Consider the following 18436-nt stretch of genomic DNA (forward strand, 5'->3'; position numbering starts at 1 on the left):
GAGTGACTTTTGCATCCACACCCAGCGGAAAGCAACGCTTCTCCTCAACATCAATGTGAGTTATCGATGGACGGAGAATGATGAACTTGCCGACTTTCTTGCGGCAAAGAACAACCTCCTTGTCTTTGGGAAGCTGCAATACGATGAGACGTACATTACATTGCTTCGAGGCATTTCAGGCATCCCCGACGTGTTATCCCGCTCCCCGAAACTATTTCAATTTGATGTGACTCCTAACGCGTCGCATTTAGACGCATTTGGGGTAGTGGAAGGACACCCGTTGCAACGGGATGGTGCATTTGAGCACGTGGTCTACCCGTTTCGAGAAATGGCACTGTTGTACCGTGGACAAGTTGTTCAAAAGCTATCCGATTCAGAAGTCATGAACACTTTTTTTAGTGGAGATAGAAACTTTACATTGCAACAAGTGACACGGGATTTAAATCAATTGAGTGATTCCTACATAACAAGCGGTATGATGTATATGGAAATTGGTTTTTATGGTACAATTATTCCATTTGGAGCTCGTCATTCTCATTTATGGATTACGTTTAAAGAATCTTTACCAGTGAAAGGAAATTACAATTATGACCAGTCACCAAGCCCAGCCATTATCGCTGCCATTACTTTTGGTAGTGCGGTGCTTGCAATCATTATGGTAACAGTTTTGTGTTATTTATGCCGGCGGCAGAAGGACATTGATGATCCGCTTTTGGCCAACGCTTTAGAGAAACAGAGTCAAATGATGATGAAAAAGAAGGATTGAAAAAAAATAATAATAAATTTTTTTCCTCATCTTCTTCTTTAAAGTGTTTTTAAAATTGCATGTTTATTCTATTTGTGTTTATATATATAATAGTGCACACACTCTTTTCTGTGTGTCTTATCATCCTTAAAAGAAAAAACAAAAAAAAAACAACTTTTGTTTGCTTTTGTCTAAATGCAATGTAAAAAAAAGCCCATGATGTAAGCATCTTTTCGTTCCCCTCCCCCCACATATACACACATACATACTTACAGATATCTTACGAATCCTTTGGTCTGCGAAAAAGAAACTGGAACAACGAAGCAGTAATTTATAAATAAATAAATAATTATAATATACATGCATATATATGACGGAGTATCCTTGTCCGGTGCAATTTGCGTGACTGACCCTTTACTTTCCATTGCGTTTTCTTTTTTTTTTTTTTTTTGTGTGTGTGTGGTTGTTTGCTTATTGAACATTTTTACGTGTAATTCTCCTCCCCTTTTTTTTTCTTGTATTTTTTTTCTGCCTATTCATTGTTCTTAAACCTCGAACGGCGGAGGGAGAAGAGGAGGAGGAGGGGGATCGGGAGGGTGCGGGGTTCTGTTGGTGCCTCTCGCGCGGCGTGCGGTGCATATAATTTTCTCTCTGTTGTTCCGTGTCTCTGACGATGGCACGCATGCACACAAAAGGCGGTGCCGGGAATATGTCACGCATAATCACCGGTGGCGTTCTACCCCATTACATTGCACCACCTCATACGTAGGTGCATGCACACACACACACGCACAGACACATGCTGCTGTGTGGGGCTGTTTCTTATTATTGTCGTTTATTTATTTATTACTTTTGATGAACGTTTTATTATTATTATTTTAGAGTGCACCAAAAGAAAAAAAAAAACTATTCTGGGAAAGCGAGGGCGAAAAAAAAAGGGGAGTCACAGGGTTTATAGGGCAAATTGCGTTGCGCAGTTATTAGCAATGTCACATGCGAATTCCACAGTAGTAGCGATAATTCTTATTTTGGGGCTTTTGTTGCTTGCCGGCACGTCGGATGGGCAACGGATGTCGTTACCGCGAGAAACATATCCGCGTCCTGCGAAGGACGGGGTCAATCCCGCCGCGATGTTTCTCCGCTGGGCGCAACTTATAAATTCCTTCGTGGAGGCGCTTCTTAACGCAGCGGGGCCGTCGACCGTCGCTGATAAATTAAAACGCAACGCACCGACAGATATGGAGGGTTCAGAGCTAAGGGCGATTTCGATCTCGCCCAACTATTTAAAAGCACCCCAGAATGGAGAGGTGAAGAGGGCCGTCGACCCCGACGACGGATTGAGGTATTTACTGCCGCCAAAAAGAACATTACCGCCTCACTCGTGCTGGTCTGGCTACCTGGCGGTTCCCACCACCACCATCTTTAATTGCAGCAGCGGAAGCAAAACAGCTGACGAGTACAGTAATCTGAATGATTATCAACGGGCAGGATGCCAACACGATGAGAAGGTTGAAGCAGTCTGTCTCTGTCCGATCGGCACTGTGTGGGTGAAACGCAGGTTCGATAAAGAGTGGGTGTGTTACCCACGACTACTTCTTGTCTCAGCGCGGTTGGAGGACAAACACATTTGCGAAGATTCCCTCGGCAAATCGTTGGGGCTCCGCAGCAGCTACAACCCGAGTGACTTTTGCATCCACACCCAGCGGAAAGCAACGCTTCTCCTCAACATCAATGTGAGTTACCGATGGACGGAGAATGATGAACTTGCCGACTTTCTTGCGGCAAAGAACAACCTCCTTGTCTTTGGGAAGCTGCAATACGATGAGACGTACATTACATTGCTTCGAGGCATTTCAGGCATCCCCGACGTGTTATCCCGCTCCCCGAAACTATTTCAATTTGATGTGACTCCTAACGCGTCGCATTTAGACGCATTTGGGGTAGTGGAAGGACACCCGTTGCAACGGGATGGTGCATTTGAGCACGTGGTGTACCCGTTTCGAGAAATGGCACTGTTGTACCGTGGACAAGTTGTTCAAAAGCTATCCGATTCAGAAGTCATGAACACTTTTTTTAGTGGAGATAGAAACTTTACATTGCAACAAGTGACACGGGATTTAAATCAATTGAGTGATTCCTACATAACAAGCGGTATGATGTATATGGAAATTGGTTTTTATGGTACAATTATTCCATTTGGAGCTCGTCATTCTCATTTATGGATTACGTTTAAAGAATCTTTACCGGTGAAAGGAAATTACAATTATGACCAGTCACCAAGCCCAGCCATTATCGCTGCCATTACTTTTGGTAGTGCGGTGCTTGCAATCATTATGGTAACAGTTTTGTGTTATTTATGCCGGCGGCAGAAGGACATTGATGATCCGCTTCTGGCCAACGCTTTAGAGAAACAGAGTCAAATGATGATGAAAAAGAAGGATTGAAAAAAAAATAATTCTTTTTCCTCATCTTCTTCTTTAAAGTGTTTTTAAAAATGCATGTTCATTCTATTTGTGTTTATATATATAATAGTGCACACACTCTTTTCTGTGTGTCTTATCATCCTTAAAAGAAAAAAACAGCTTTTGTTTGCTTTTGTCTAAATGCAATGTAAAAAAAAAAAGCCCATGATGTAAGCATCTTTTCGTTCCCCTCCCCCCACATATACACACATACATACTTACAGATATCTTACGAATCCTTTAGTCTGCGAAAAAGAAACTGGAACAACGAAGCAGTAATTTATAAATAAATAAATAATTATAATATACATGCATATATATGACGGAGTATCCTTGTCCGGTACAATTTGCGTGACTGACCCTTTTTTTTTTTTTTCTCTCTCTCTGTCTTTCTCTCTGTGTGTGTATGTGGATTAATTTTGTTGTCTTTGAATGTATTTGATGCGTGTTTTTTTTTTGTTTTTTTTTTTTTTTCTTCCGTTGGTGGGTTCCTGCGTGTGCCATACACATTAAAGAACGCAACAACAATAAAGAAGGGTCAAGTGACTAAGTAAAGCCAAAAAAAAAAAAAAAAAAAAACAATAGAAAAAAGAAATAAAAGGAACATCAGGGAAGTGGGAGGTGTGAATTGAGCGAAGATAAAGTCCTTCGATTCAATATTGACGTATTCCTTGATTCTTTTTTTTTTCTCTCTTTTTTTTTTTTTTTTTGTTTCTTCTTCTTCTTTTTTGGCTTACGGGAGTTTCGAACAAACGTGTGAACTTCCAGGAGACGCCACGGTAGAAGAAGACAGGGACGCAACGAGAAATAAACTGCGGCAATGACGGTTTACCATGAGCAATTTGCCCTTGTGCCCCCTCAGTACCCACGACGGGCGGTCCAGGAGGCGGAAAACCATCGTGCATTGGCTGCACTTTATGAACTCGTGGAGAACGCCATTGCCACGGCGGAAAATTACGTGGCGTACACGGAGGGACGGTTGGTGCCACTCTCCTCACGCGGTTCCGAGCTCCTGGCAGCCTCAAAGGAGCTGAGGGAGCGGTACAGGCATGAAGCCCCATGTGGTTGGACGGAGCAGAAAGTCATGCAGCACTGTGAACAGGAAGTGACCGTGGAGGAAATGGCGGAACTTCTCTTGCGTCCGCCACTTGACGTTGCGGGAATTCGGAGCATCTTACGGACTCTGCAAGAAACCCGGACACAACTTCCACGGGGTCGATTTCTACTGATGCGAGACAACCTTTCCGCGCTGAAGCCGCATCAACCACCCGATTTGGCGCGTGATCTTTCTGACGTTTGTGGGGCTCTGTATGAAATTCAGTATGTCGACCTTATGGCGGAATTGCGTGCGGAACTCTCGGAACTTGACGGTGAACGCGACAAGGTGCAGGAAAAGTTGAAGGATGCCATTCATTTATATGAACGCGCTGTTGCTAAAGGGGATGTGGTGGAGGTGGAACGGGCTCACCGACAATTAATTGCCGCGCGCTACGAATTTGTGAACGCGTGTGCGAAGCTTATGCATCAGATTCTCGGGGAAGATATGGCCTCTCAAGAGAGCGGTTTTGCGGCTGAGATGGAAGCCCTGCGTCGCGATGCGGCGGACAGCATTTCGCGGTTTGCGGAAGCCCTTCATGAACGACGCCAGGCCTTTCGTAACGACCTTCATAACTGTGATAAAAAGCGCCTTGAAGAGGACGGCAACCACCAGAAGTGTTTGGAGGTCTACAACGCGGAGGAGCGGGAAACAGCCGCACAAATTGGCCAGATTGTTGAGCAGAAAAAGAAATTGGTGGAAGAGTTGCGTCAAAAGGCACGTGAGCTACGAGATATTACTTTGAAGCAGAAGGAAATGGTTGAGGCGCAGGTGCGGGCGAAACGGGCAGAGGAGGAGCGTGTGACGGCATACAATGAGTTTGTTAACATGGAAGAGCAGCAGAAGCATCGCCTCCTCCGCTGCCTCGCCTACTTTGACGGGATGGAAGAACTCACAGCAGATCTGCGGTCGTACGTCGATGAAATGGTCACCCGCATCCCGCAACAAAATCTTCGCCAGGTTCTCGATCAACTCAATGACATTGAGGCAGAGGCCTTCATGAACGCGTACGGCGGTTTTGTCTCGTGCTGCGGCGAGCTGACGGTAAAGAAGATGCACCGCCTTGACACACTGGAGCGACAGGCCCGCCTCCTGGAGCACAACCGCGACTCCGCCATGGAGAGTCTTGACCCCAATATGAGCAACTACCGTCTGGAGTTGGATGATATCATTGAACAGATGAAGGGTGTTTCTGGCGTGATTAACGCCCTCAACGCAACGCAGGACGCTGGCGAGCAGTTGTTTCAAAGCGTTGAAAAGGGTGTGCTGGCAAAGTACGAGCGCAGTGGTACTCCCTTTGTGCACCCACTGCAGGAGTATGGCATCAAGTCGGTGGAAGAACGCAACCGATTTGTCGATCGTTCCATGCATTACGTTGAGAATGAGGAGCGCAAAGTTTTGGAGAAGAGGAATGTGCTGAACCGTATGCGTCAAGCCGTCGAGGAAGACGAGGCTGCCACCGAATCTGCGATACGCAACCTCCCCGCAGCGCCGGAGTATTGAACGGGAGCAGAGTGTGTACACTTGAAGGAAATTTGAATGAAAGAAAAGAAAAAAGTAAAAAAAAAAAATAAAAGAAAAAGAGGAATGAAAGGCAAAAAGAAAGTGAACAACGAGATGCAGAGGAAGGGTGTGTCTCTCTCTCTCTCTGTGTGTGTGTGTCCTGTCAGTTGGGGTGTCTCGATTCCACATGAAACTGCCTTGCGTGCATGTGTGTGTGCATCTTCACAAAACAGGGAAGAAGAAGAGAAAGACGAAAAGGAAATATATATATATATATATATATATATTTGGATGTAAACTACGATGTGAAATAATGATGTGTCTTTGGAGAGATTGAATATGGGGGAAACTGTGCTCCAGTAAACGTAACAGAGGAAGAAATGGAAGAAAAGAAGGAACAAAAAAAAACAAAAAAACAAAGAGGAAGAGAGAGAGAGAGGGAGACGGAAATTGACGAGAATTGGGCGAATGATGTCGCATGAAAGGGGGGAGAGAAGGGCGGGAAGGCCCGAATTGGCGCATCTCTTCCCACTGATCGATTATTATTATTATTTTCTTGTGGCGGCAAGGGGATGCCGGTTCTAAAGGAAGAAGACTGACACACACACACAGAGAGAGAGAGGGAGAGAAAGTGAAAGAGAAAGAGAAAGATACAAGTATATATATATATATATATACAGCTTTACTCACTCAGTAATTGCAGAATATTCAAAAAATCACTTTTTTTTTTCTTTTTTTTGCAGCTGTAGACTTTCACTGATGTTCTGTGTGTTGTTGTTTTCTTTCTTTCTTTCTTTCTTTGTTTTGCATTTTATTGCCCATGTTTGATATTTCCGTTTGACCTTTTTCTGTTTTTTTTTTTTTTTTTTTTTTTTTTTCTTCTTTTCATACGTGTGTGTGTGTGTGTTGTTTTTGTTTTTGTTGTTGGTCTTTGTGTGTGTGTGTGTGTACGCTCACCGAACTGACAGCTGCTCCTGCAATTTGGACGCAATCACAACGACACACTCTACTTGTTACTTTTGATGTATTACAAGAAGAATTGGATGTCTTTTTTTTTTTTTTGTTTTTGTTTTTGTTTTTGTTGATTTTTCTTATTTGTTCCATATTGTTTTGTATACGATTGCACATACATGGCCGTTATTGCTCTAATGGCCGCGTTCTTATTGATGCTGGCAATTTATGCCCTTTTTTTACGCATGCAACCTCTTTTCCTCTTTTTTTTTTTTTTTTTTTTTTTTCTATTCTTCCCCATATCCATCTGTATATATATATATATATATATATATATATGTATACACGCATGCACATGTATGAATGTATAAATTAATTTGCATGAGGGGGTTAGGGGTGTGCGAAAAGCGGCTGTGGAGGGAGGGGACACCAGCACTTCATGAAGTATCTTGTGTTACTCGGACAACTGCCCGGCGAGGGACTTTGGGCTACGGCGGAGGATTACAACGGACTTGTTTCTCACATGAAAGAAGCATTTGGAGTTGATTACAATCCAATCTTTAAGTACAAACTTCCATGCAACCCTAAGATGCTTAGTCCACCAAATGGAACGTGTCATATCATTATTGACGACGAGGATGATTTTCAAATATGGAAGAATGGACGTGTCCCAGTGAATCGACACCGCGATGCACTGGACGATATTCATCACCCCCCCACACCACTGACGACGACATTGTATGTGTTCAGGAAAGATGTACATTCCTTTTCAACATCCAAATTAGAGGATTCGGGCAGGACGAGTCGTCATGTGGAATTAAAGAGTGGTGCGGAACGTCCTAGTCCTGAAGTATTGCACGCGGAACATGATGTTGTAAAAATGCCGCTTTACTCATTGCTTCCGCCACTTCTTCTACTTCAACTCGGTGTGCGTGTGGCTCTTCGGCATAGCAATGCAGCAGAAGCCATTTTGTTCAGTAGCCGATCCGTGTCTGGTGCGGGTGAGGGTCACTGGGGATTAATGGTGCGAAAAGCGCAGTCTGCGTGGGGGGTACTTCGCCCATCTTTTCGCTATCTGGACCTTGACCACGGCGTCACGGCAATGAACATATTTAACGTGCGGGATTATATGTTTTGGAGTCGAGGTGTGGGTCGTGAAAGGGTGGAGTTGGTGGTGCTGGAGCATGTTTATCGTGATGCATCCCACGCTTCACCTCTCTCGGGTTTGTTGACTGCAGGGATCGAGAAGTCTCGCACGGCGGAGACGAAATATGCCTCTTCCAACACCATTGCCGCCCGTCAGATAGACGGCACTCTCGGGAACAGGTGTAACTACACCGTTACGACGGAGGCGACTGTTAGAGGAGTGCATTGTGGGTTATATGGCCCCTCGTTCACCACGGATGCGTTGATTCCACCCAAATATTCCGAATTAGAGGCTGAGGTAGTGAATTCTTTAGAGCATCATCGAACTCTTGTTGGTAATCTTACACGGAGTGGGTTGTTTTAAGCGTACACGGGTGATCATGCCGGTCTTTGGAGTTTCAGAACATTTTTGACACTAGTCTGAGTGTCATGTTTTGTAAAGTACATGTATAGTGCCCGTTGAATCAATCTTTAATTGGCCCATGTATTTTGTATCTGTGTGTTTTTCCGCGTTGGATGTTTTCATTTCTCTGGGGTGATGGGTTTTTGCTGATTTCCTCGCCCATCGTTTTTTTTTCGTGAGCCGTTTCTCCAAGAATTACACGGTCCACAGACGGTCATTTGTTCATATAATTGGAGTCAAGCGATATTCCAGTGTTAGTCGCTTCCCGCGTTGCAGCTTTCTCTACTCCTTTTTTTTTTTTTTTCGTTTTCAAAGGGTTGAGGGGCGGCGAGTCCACGAGACGGGTTGGCGGTTTAGTGAGAAATTTTGTAATTTCTCATATTTGCCCGCGTGCCGCTTGATTTATTTATTTATTTTTTTCTTTTTCATGTGTGTTATGGAGGGAGCGGGCCCGTGCAGACTGCCAGAGTACCACGGAAGCACCTCTTTTGCGGTGAAGGTGGCTGGCTGGTTGGTGCCGGATGTGCGCCGGCACCTTTTTCTCCTGGTGTGGATCTTTGGTGTGCCAATACACTTACAGTACGTGGTGCACCTCATTCGTATGTCAGCCGTCTCATTGGAGATTGGGACAGGCGTCACGATGACAGGGACGGAGAAGGAACAGGCGGCACACACTGCGATGGAAGCGGGGGACTCGCCCTTCTGTCCCGATGAAGCCTCACTGCGAGATGCGGCGTTGGATATTTTGTTTGTGCAGGTCTTGGCTGACTGTCGCGCGGCAAACGAACGGGTGCGGAAGGCCTCACTTTCAACCGATGAGTGGTCAGAGGTGCAAAGTTTGTCGTACCGTGTGGATGAGAATGGCGTCACGCGGGTTGTCGCACAAGACGCTCTTGCAAAGGGCGAGGTGCTGGCGCTTCTGCCTGCAGGTGCGGCGTTGCTAGAAGAGCTGGAGGCGATTTATTTCACGGCAGTCGATCAGGCACGGCGATTTCGGGAGCAGTATCCTTTTCCTCTTGCTTGCTGGGAGACACGGTGTAGACGAAATAACAGGACACAAATTAAGAAGAAGGAGCACAGCCGCAGTGAGTGTGTCTCAGCCGCGATTGATTGTGAGGCGGATGTGATTCTTATCGACAGCGACGAAGATGTACGCTCGCTCAGGAAGCCAGATATTGTGATACTTTCCGATGACGGGAGCGGTGGCAGCAGTAGTAGTGGTGGCTATCAGCCCGTGAAGCGACGACGGAAAGTTTCCCCAAGGACTGTATATGAAGTGGTGGAGTGATGCGTGTTTTGTTTATTTCCTTTTGTTTTCCTTTTTCCTCTGTACGTGTATTTGTATTTTCTTGTTTTTGCACTTTTGCATGTCTTCTTCCTTTGGGGGAGGGGAAGGGGCGATGTTCTCTCTCTTACTGTCCGAGAAATGACTTCTTTTTTACTTTTTCTCCTTCTTTCTTTATGGGTACAGTTTTTGATTTCTTTTCGTTTTCACTGGAAGTGGGTGTTTTTTTTGTTTTTTTGTTTTTTTTTTCTTTCTTATTTCAATTATGTCGCTGCAGAATATTCTCGCTGCGGCAAACTCGCCGAAATTGGTTCGTATTATCTCCACCGTTGAATCCGTACTGAAGCCGTTGAACAAAAGCGGGGATACCGCCAGGGCCCCTGTCAGCGCCACGGAGAAGGGCCGTGGTGAACGGAAGTTTGCTGAGAACACGGTGTTCCTCAACCTCTACGACCTGACTGAGGCGAATGATGTCTTGTACCACGCCGGGATAGGCCTCCACCACACCGGCGTGGAGGTGTACGGCATGGAGTTTGCGTTTGGCCGCTGCGATGAGGGCTCCGGGGTGTTTGAGGTGGCACCGAGATATTCGCCCCCACACATTTTTCGCGAGCAACTCGTTCTTGGCGAGACACAACTATCACAGCAGGAGGTGCTCAACCTTGTGAAGGAGTTTAAGGAGAATGACCGTCAGTGGTCCGGCCGTGCGTACCATCTGGTGCAGAACAATTGCAACCACTTTTCAGAGGCCTTTGCGATGCGACTGTTGCCCCCGGAGGTGCGGGCAGAGCAGCAAAGACAAGGAAACCTCCGCGTCTACGATGATGGTGAGCGGGAGGTGGTCGAACTGTCAAATGGTAAGACGGCGATTCTGCCACCGTTAATGCCTCGCTGGATCAATCGCTTGGCACGCAATGCATCACGCTTTATGCCCAGTAAATTGGTTGAACGGATCGATGCGATGGATCGAGGAGGAGGGGGTGGTGGGGGAGTAGCGGAGTAGGTCCAAGACGTGGAGTGAAACATCTCCCCAAGGGGAACCAACAAGAATTAAAAAAAAAAAAAAAAAAAGAGAAAAAAAAAAAAAGAGAAGAGGAGGCACATATAAATAAAAAAACATGCATAATCTTTGTTTTGTTTTGTTTTTTCTTCTTCTTTTTATTGTGGGCTGCTACTAAAAATAATAGAAAATACATGAGGTCAAATGTTAAAAACTTAGGGGTGCGTGTAAAGTTTACATTTTGACTCATTTTGAAATTGCGATTTCTCAAATGTTTGCTTTATTGAGTGGGGGGGGTTGGGGAGGCCCGTGTGAAAAGTTGTATTTAATATTATCAAAATGTATGGAGGTGAAGATCCGTGTTTCTTTTTTTTTCTTCTTTTTTTTTGGGGGGGGGAGGGTCACCATTTAATTTGCTGCTGTTCTGATATAAATACGTCTTCTTTTTTGTTGTTGTTGCTGATTCGGATCTTTACTAAAAAAAAAAGAATAATAAATTTTTTTTTTTTTTTTTAGGCACCACCGCCCTCTCTCCTCCTCTTTTAGCGGCTTCGGCTTGCGGCCGTTGGCGTTGGCCGGCGTCTGGCACTTCTCACGGAAGGAACGGGGAGGGGGGAAAAAAAAAAAAGAGAGAAAGAGGGGGGTAGATGCATAAAGAAAACTTTGGGGGAAAGAACGTTGTGTTCATACGCATGTGTTTGCAGGGCGATATGACGGTGTGTGTGTTGTTGTTTGATGCCTTATGGCTGCTGTTGTGCCTTTTTATCCACTCAACGGTCTTCATCAATAGGGGAGGGGATAGAGAGAAAGCGAGGGAGAGAAGATGCCACCAAAGAGAGGCAAAGGAAGGGACGCCACGGATGACAAGACCCCACCGATGGCGCTAAGAGCACAGGTGGAGTACTGTGTATCTGTGAACGCCCCCTTGCGGAGGCGCATGGGCCACCTTTCGTACGTTCATCCCAAAAACGGATTGTTGTACGTCGTGGGTGGGTGCGATTTGGACACGCTTCCGAAGGCAGTGAAAACAGCGCACTTGGAGGAAACGCTGGAGCCCATGCCACTTGCGGAGTGTTGGGACGAAATTACCCGCACGTGGGGTGTGGAAGGCGCATCATTACGGGAGAAAACCCCGCAATCAGAGGTCGAGGAGCTGGTTTCTTCCAAAATTGATATGAACAGGCAGGATGATGTCGATGCGGGGGAGGATAAGAAGGAGCGGACGCTTTCAGAGGGCGAGGCTTTTGCGCCAAGTGAGCCTGTTTTCATCCACCGTCCACTGCAGGTGCCCGATGGGTTTTCATGGCCTACATTGGCGGCAACAGTAGTACAGTGGTGCTCCGTGCGGAAGGACGATTGTACAGTGCTTTCGACTGCCGTTTCGAATTTTGATTCAGCGTGTTTATACGAGGCAGCGAACGAAGGCGTGTACGCTGGGAACGACGCTGACGGCAGCGGAAAAACGGGGGAATCTGATACTCCCGCGGCGCGCGAGCACCCCGTGGTTTTTTTTATTGGCGGTTGGAAGAGAAACGGCCGTACCTCACACACGGTGGGGGTTGACATGGATAAAGGATCTCTCCTGCACATTCGTGGTGGGATGGCTGTTTCTTCACTGCCCTCGACGTGCATGACGGGTTGCGTGGCTCAAGATTGTGTGTATGTTTTTGGCGGGAACACGGCTGGTGGTGGTGTTGGCTGCAACTTGTCAGTCATGAGAACGCTGGACCTCAGAAGCCGCAAGTGGGTTGAACGGACTGGGGTGGAGACGTCCAATAGCTCTCCCTTTCCCCGCTCTTCCCACGTTGCTGGAGTGCTGTTGGACCGCTACATCGTTATTCACGGCGGACGTCGTCTGGCCCCGGTCCCAACAGGGCGTCGTCCAGAAAAGGGCAAGAAGGTAGACCCAAAAGTGGTACAGCCAATTGAAAAACTGGTTCTGGACTTTTGCAATGATGTTGCGGTGTACAATCTAGAAAAGAAACAATGGGTGGAAACGGCTATCAATGTGGGTCCCCTGGGCCCACCGGCGAGGTACGGTCATGCGGCCTGCGTGTTAAGTCCTAATGAGCTTTTATTCCACGGCGGCATTGGAGTTGGTGGTAAGGTTCTGTCTGATGCCTGGATCCTGCGTTTGCTTGAAAAGAATGAGAACAATGTATCTATTTCATGGGTGAAAGTGGTGGCCAACGAGACAAAAAAGCTGCCTTTCCCAAGCCGCTGTCACCATTCCTTGGCGGCGGCTGGAAGACGTGTTTTTATCACCGGCGGCACGTGTCCATCGGAAGATGTGGAGGCTGTGTGCATTATGGAAATTGATCCTTTTGAGATGGCGATTTCTCATTTGGATGCACGCAGACGCACAGTGATACCACGAGATTCACGGCGTACCGTCGTTTAGGTGGAAATGTAATATTTATATCCCTTTTTTTTTTTTCTCTCTATTATACTTTTTGTCTAGGCGAATATTCATTTTTGCACTTGGAAAATGTAAATATTGCTTCTGATGTTTTTTTTTTCTTTTTTTTTTTATTTTTTTTATATTCTTGACTTCTAATGACGTTAAAAGAGAGAAAAACAACCACAAACTCCATGCGTGCTTGCGCCTAAGGTCAATGACCAAACAACCCTGAAGGAAACACGGAAATGAAGAAGGAATTAAATAAATAACAAACAACGCGCATACAGACACGCAGACACTGTCGTGCTGTATTCAAATTTTTTGAATTTTATTTTATTTTTTTCTCTCTCTCTCTCTCTCTCTCTCTCTCTCTCTCTCTCTCTCTCTCTCTCTCTCTCTCTCTCTCTTTCTTTCTTTCTTTCTGTGTGTACGTGTGGCATACACCTCTGTAATTTAAAACAAACACAACAACGACAACAACAAGAACGATAAAAAGAAAAACAATTAACAGGACAAGTGGGTCAAGTGTGGGGGGGGGGGGCACACGGGAGTTGCATGCATACATTTATAGCATTGCAACTCTCAACTTGTTGACATGTACACGGCCTTAGGGAGGGGTTCGGCGTTGCGGGAGTCAAATAACGTCGTTACGCATTCCAACGCGGGTACCCGAAGTATTGTGGAGGGAAATGGCAAATCGACTTTGAGATTACCGTACAATAAAGAGAATGAAGCAACGACAGAGACATCCGATTTCTCCTTACAAGGAACGATGCTAAAGACGCACATGAAGGGAGAGGAAGAAGGAGAGAAGGCGGGGGAGGGGGAGGAGGAAGGTGAACAAGGGCAGCGGTCGTTGGGAGAAAATGTCTTTGCCGGATCCTCGAACCGCTCCGCCCTGAGTGATTCCCTGTTTCAGACGAACTTTCGCAAACGGATAAAAATTTCATGGAAATGCGGCATGTGCGGTTATCACGTTCTTGCCATGGACCAAAATGGGAAGCCGCTACCACTCTCTGTGTCATCCTTTGGCCAAGTGCTTCCAATGAGTTGTCCACGATGCCAACTAGAGCACACCAGCTGGGAACAGGCGGTGCCATTTGACGAATATGGGGATCACGCGAATATTCGCTCCAAACTTTCGAACAATTACGTTCGCACGGCAAGTAACGTAGGGGGAACAGATGTGGAGGATTTCCGTCCCACCGCAACCAAAAGAGCAACGGGCGTCGGAGTGGAAACGCCTGAAATTCCTCCCATCCTGCAGGAGATTGGTTGTTGGAGGCAAAAAGAGGGTGGGGGACAGAGGGTTGCGCAGAATGATCCACGATTTTGCGGACCCCGCATGGCGTATTACTGTGGCAAATGCGGTCGAAAGCTCTTACGTATTGATCCCTACGGCGAGCTCGTTCCGATGGTTCGTGACGAGGATGGATCCGTGCTGCCTATTGTCTGTCCTGGATGTAAAGTAGAACACAGTCAGTGGGATGTGAAGCCCTTTACTGTAACTCTATGAGAATTGAATGTACATCTGTTTCCTTCTTTTTTTTTATTTCTGCATGTCTCTCTCTCTCTCTGTGTGTAGTTGCGTTTTTAGTTTTTATGGACTGGCCATATTGACTCTAGAAGTGAGTGAATTCTTCTTTGTTTTTTTTTTTTTGTCATCTTGTCGTGTTATCCGCCTCTTTTTTTTTTTCCAATAAATGTAGAAAACTGCGATTAAATGGATGGGGAGATGATTTTAACGTTCCTCCCCGGGGCGGCGCAAGGATTAACAACGGTCGCTCTAGGACATCCGCTTGATACCGCCAAGACCCGCATGCAAGCTGTGGGTCCCAGAGCAAGCCGATCCTTTGTGTGCACAATTTGGAGCATGACCCGTGCAGAGGGGGCATGGAGTCTGTACCGTGGTGTTACTCCACCCTTGGTGATGTCAGCAACAAAGCGTAGTTTGCAGTTTGCTGTGTGGGACACGTTTCGGCAACATGATATTCAACGAACATCACATGGGGCCTCCCCATCGTACGTGAGTTGTACTTTCTCCAAAATATTTGCATGGATAGGGGCATCGCCGTTTCGTTCAGGGGCAATTGCGGGTGGCTTTGGGACACTTATTGGTTGCCCGATGCATGTCATAAAGATCCAAACACAGTTTTCTACTCGCTGCGTCACAAAAAATGCCTGGACGTGTGCAATTGATATTTACCGCAATGAGGGTTTTTGTGGATATTATCGTGGATTCCGGTACCATGTCGTGAAGGATATATTTTTTGCCAGTTGCTATTTGGGTTTGTATGATGCAAGTAGGCGGTGGTTATGTGAGCTCTTTAGTGTGTTTTCGCAGCAGAAGTGGGGTCCTCGCGCAACCGTCATAGTGGGAGATTCCACGGAGTATTTTACGAGTCAATCAGCATTCCTTGCAGGCAGCATTGCCTCCATGGCTACATGGACCCTCCTATATCCACTTGACACCATAAAAACAATTGTACAGGCCCGCAATATTGGCTTCTTGCAGGTGACGGATATCTTTAGGCGGGAGATTTCCGCAATGTACCGGGGAATTGGGGTGTCGCTGGTGAGGGCGGGCCCTGTGAGCGGTGCGGCAATGGTGGTGTACGAACTGGCGAAAAGCAAGACGGATCAGTTGCTGCTGCAGAACAGAAGAGGGCACACAGCGGCGGGGGAAAATGGAAAAGTACGGTGCTAATAATATGAGAACACAAGAAAAGGAAACTGATTAAGTAAGACGAGAATGGAGGAGCTACTCGTTGTTGGCCAGTTTGATAGCCCTTATACAAAAGCACACGCCTACACAGGCATATATATATATATGAATGCGCATCTGTTTGTTTTCTGTGTGCTGGCATTGGCATCAAATTTGGAAGAAAAAAAAAAAACCGACACTCACACACATTTTTTCTTTTTTTTTTTTTTTGTTGGTTTTTATGCTAAGACTGTTTGCGTCCCCCCACCTTTTTTTTTTATTTATTATTCCTGTGCAGGCTTATGAAGATGCCTACTCCTTAATCAGAAATGGATTCTTACGGTTCCATATTGTGTTTTTTATCTTTTTTTTTTTTTTTGAACTTTCTTCTTCTTTTTTTTTTTTTTTTGTTGGTTGTTTTTGCTGCCAAGGTTTAAATACATACTTGTCTGTACATCCCTCCTTCCATCTATCTCTCTTTTTTTTTTTTCTGCATGCGCTTTTATGTGTGTGTGTGTGTGTTATGTGGGCTTACGCACGCATGTGCGCCCTTAATCTTTTGAACTCAACGGCGTGTAGTGAGGGGGGCGGCAGTTGAAGAGAAAAGGTGCCGGAGGGAAGCCATGGAGACGCACTGAATGAAGGGGGATGAGTACTTCATGAAGAGCAACCGTGCTGGGGTCTTTGAGGCATATTAAGCGCAGTCTGGGGCTGGCCGCTGCCTCTTCATCTTCCTTTTGAGGGGTTAATTTACACTGGAAAAGGCAGAAGAGCAGCACCGCACGCATTGGACGGCTGTTGGCAAGCTGCATGGGAACGCTTGCAACTGTCTTTGGGCGCAGCGGGATGAAGTGGTACGTTGCCAGCACGCGTACGAGACCCTAAAAATTTGCCCACTTGTAGCGAAGGCATATGGTTTTTTTGGCATGTGCCTGTTGCAGGCCCCACTGTACGAGGTGCCACATCTTCTTCTTCGCCATGGCGGACACACAACGGTCTCCAGTCGTTACTGGGAGGCGTACCGTCACATGGCACGGTGCACTTTCCCGACGACAGTTTTGAATACAGTCAAATTGAAAAAGAAAATAAAATAAAACAAAGAGTGAGGAGAGGGGTATAGTTTGGCCTTTCATTTTTTTTTTTTTTGAATTTGCGTGTCGTTGAAAAAGAGGGGCAGGGTGGGACACTTGCTGCTTTCGGTATTTATATTATTTATTGCTTTCTCATTCTCTCTTTCCTTTATTAGTATTATTATTATTATTCCACTCTGTGGGAAAGTTCGGCGAATTCATGGAAGCATATTCAGCTGATGAGCTCCTTGTACGGCAGCGTGAGAAACTCAACGCCAACGCCGCGTGGATTCGGCGTCAGCAGATGCGGATGCAAAACACGGACGGATATGATGGCAACGCTGCTGACGCGGATGAAAACAATATGGACGATATTGTGATGCGAGGGACAGGCGCTGGCGTAAAGGCACAAGAAGGAATGGAACGGAATTTGGCGCAAGAGGAAGAATTTATGAAGACAGAGTTGACCCCGTCAGCGGCGCGGCAACAGTCCGTGGGCAGTGTTTCTCGGCAGATCGCAGTTCGGCAGGCAAGTGCCAATCCACGCAGCCCGGGAGATGTCGGGAACACCGCAAATCAGGGTGACTTCTTCACGACAGTACGAGGAGGGTCCGTGTTAAGGGTACAGAAACGCAATGCTCTTTGGCAGCTTCGACGGCAACAAAAGTTGGAGGAAAAACGTACGTTGCATGCGGAGGATTACTCGCAGTACACATTTAGCCCAAAGATACATGGGTACTCGGGAAATGCGTCTGGATCTGCCTTCATGACAGCACCAGGTGTGGAAGAGTTTTTGCAGCGGCAAGAGCGCGCCAGGGAGATTGCCCGCATGAAGGAAGAACGAGGTCGCGTGGATGGCAGTAAATGGGTTCATCGTCTCACGGTAGCGGAACCTTTTGTCTTTGGACAGCGGCCGGAGATTGAGTCCCTTCGACCACCTCTTCAAAACGTGCCGGGAACGCTACGGGAAATTCTTTCGGAAGGGGAAACGGATTTTGTGAGGGGTGAAAAAAAAACGATACCTGTCGACTCTCGTAGGGACTTATTACCCAACACACCGGCACCTTTTGAGACGATTGCAGCAGCTGCCGGCGTGTCGCTTCCGCCCCCTGGTGCCTTTAGCTCGTGGGCGATGCTTTACTGTGGCGGCGAGGCACCCAATGACAGCAAAACCGAGAAGGACAGCACTCCATCCCAATAACACTCTGCATATACACATATATGGATGAGTACGTGTAATGAATATATATGTGGTGTTCGTGCCAGTAGACGTGTGGTTTTTTTTTTATTGTTGTTGTTTACCTTCTCTTTTCATTTCCGTTGCTTTACTCTTATTCATCTTGTATTGTTGTTATTGTTGTTGTTTTGCGTATCATTACAATATGAAGTCTGCCGTAGCGTCTGGTTCTTATTGGCATTTACTGAAGACATTTGTTTATCGTTATCATCATTTTATGGACTATCGGCATATATATATATATATATATATATATATATATAACTGTTTCTCATTACCTTTCTTGTACTTATTCTCTTTGTGTGTATATTGCCACTCCCTCTTTATTTGTTCTGTACGCAATGAATATTTCTGGGCAGATGTTCACCAGCGGTATCTCACGTAGCCGAGGAGCTGCGGAGTATTCCTGGCTTTCATCTGACCGGTCCATGAC

General features: G+C 46.2%; 10 protein-coding genes across 10 annotated transcripts, besides 30 other annotated features; all 10 read left to right on the top strand.

Annotated features, from left to right (window-relative positions):
- Positions 1-766, top strand: Tc00.1047053506755.5 (hypothetical protein, conserved; the record flags this gene model as incomplete). The annotated part of the gene is made up of 1 exon (XM_813677.1): positions 1-766. A coding segment is annotated over one exon (766 nt), but the record flags the coding sequence as incomplete, so codon positions are not given.
- Positions 1-18436: part of a sequence feature (heterozygous, Esmeraldo-like haplotype) that runs on past the window's edge.
- Positions 766-790: a sequence feature (AT_rich).
- Positions 1073-1104: a sequence feature (AT_rich).
- Positions 1304-1349: a sequence feature (G-rich).
- On the top strand, positions 1519-3189 carry Tc00.1047053506755.10 (hypothetical protein, conserved; the record flags this gene model as incomplete). Its single annotated transcript, XM_813648.1, has 1 exon — positions 1519-3189. One exon carries the CDS (start codon positions 1519-1521, stop codon positions 3187-3189), a length of 1671 nt encoding a protein of 556 aa, XP_818741.1.
- Positions 3484-3515: a sequence feature (AT_rich).
- Positions 3656-3684: a microsatellite.
- Positions 3766-3807: a microsatellite.
- Positions 3883-3937: a sequence feature (T-rich).
- Positions 4028-5806, top strand: Tc00.1047053506755.20 (paraflagellar rod component, putative; the record flags this gene model as incomplete). The annotated part of the gene is made up of 1 exon (XM_813649.1): positions 4028-5806. One exon carries the CDS (start codon positions 4028-4030, stop codon positions 5804-5806), a length of 1779 nt encoding a protein of 592 aa, XP_818742.1.
- Positions 5846-5885: a microsatellite.
- Positions 6068-6093: a microsatellite.
- Positions 6177-6250: a sequence feature (GA-rich).
- Positions 6417-6457: a microsatellite.
- Positions 6464-6483: a microsatellite.
- Positions 6585-6611: a microsatellite.
- Positions 6650-6692: a microsatellite.
- Positions 6698-6755: a microsatellite.
- Positions 6851-6889: a microsatellite.
- Positions 7013-7044: a microsatellite.
- Positions 7068-7101: a microsatellite.
- Positions 7197-8267, top strand: Tc00.1047053506755.30 (hypothetical protein, conserved; the record flags this gene model as incomplete). The annotated part of the gene is made up of 1 exon (XM_813650.1): positions 7197-8267. One exon carries the CDS (start codon positions 7197-7199, stop codon positions 8265-8267), a length of 1071 nt encoding a protein of 356 aa, XP_818743.1.
- On the top strand, positions 8734-9594 carry Tc00.1047053506755.40 (hypothetical protein, conserved; the record flags this gene model as incomplete). The annotated part of the gene is made up of 1 exon (XM_813651.1): positions 8734-9594. One exon carries the CDS (start codon positions 8734-8736, stop codon positions 9592-9594), a length of 861 nt encoding a protein of 286 aa, XP_818744.1.
- Positions 9814-9851: a microsatellite.
- Positions 9857-10594, top strand: Tc00.1047053506755.50 (hypothetical protein, conserved; the record flags this gene model as incomplete). The annotated part of the gene is made up of 1 exon (XM_813652.1): positions 9857-10594. The coding sequence occupies one exon, from the start codon at positions 9857-9859 to the stop codon at positions 10592-10594; it is 738 nt and encodes a 245-aa protein (XP_818745.1).
- Positions 10644-10683: a microsatellite.
- Positions 11068-11106: a sequence feature (AT_rich).
- Tc00.1047053506755.60 (hypothetical protein, conserved) lies at positions 11415-12992 on the top strand (the record flags this gene model as incomplete). Its single annotated transcript, XM_813653.1, has 1 exon — positions 11415-12992. One exon carries the CDS (start codon positions 11415-11417, stop codon positions 12990-12992), a length of 1578 nt encoding a protein of 525 aa, XP_818746.1.
- Positions 13101-13131: a microsatellite.
- Positions 13307-13334: a sequence feature (AT_rich).
- Positions 13335-13415: a microsatellite.
- Positions 13450-13496: a microsatellite.
- On the top strand, positions 13588-14508 carry Tc00.1047053506755.70 (hypothetical protein, conserved; the record flags this gene model as incomplete). The annotated part of the gene is made up of 1 exon (XM_813654.1): positions 13588-14508. One exon carries the CDS (start codon positions 13588-13590, stop codon positions 14506-14508), a length of 921 nt encoding a protein of 306 aa, XP_818747.1.
- Positions 13784-13829: a sequence feature (G-rich).
- Positions 14716-15699, top strand: Tc00.1047053506755.74 (mitochondrial carrier protein, putative; the record flags this gene model as incomplete). The annotated part of the gene is made up of 1 exon (XM_813675.1): positions 14716-15699. One exon carries the CDS (start codon positions 14716-14718, stop codon positions 15697-15699), a length of 984 nt encoding a protein of 327 aa, XP_818768.1.
- Positions 16052-16105: a microsatellite.
- Tc00.1047053506755.80 (uncharacterized protein) lies at positions 16987-17967 on the top strand (the record flags this gene model as incomplete). The annotated part of the gene is made up of 1 exon (XM_813655.1): positions 16987-17967. The coding sequence occupies one exon, from the start codon at positions 16987-16989 to the stop codon at positions 17965-17967; it is 981 nt and encodes a 326-aa protein (XP_818748.1).
- Positions 18044-18133: a sequence feature (T-rich).
- Positions 18234-18266: a microsatellite.

This window comes from Trypanosoma cruzi, genomic scaffold, assembly GCF_000209065.1.
Source record: "Trypanosoma cruzi strain CL Brener 1047053516725 genomic scaffold, whole genome shotgun sequence".
Classification (NCBI taxonomy): domain Eukaryota; phylum Euglenozoa; class Kinetoplastea; order Trypanosomatida; family Trypanosomatidae; genus Trypanosoma; species Trypanosoma cruzi.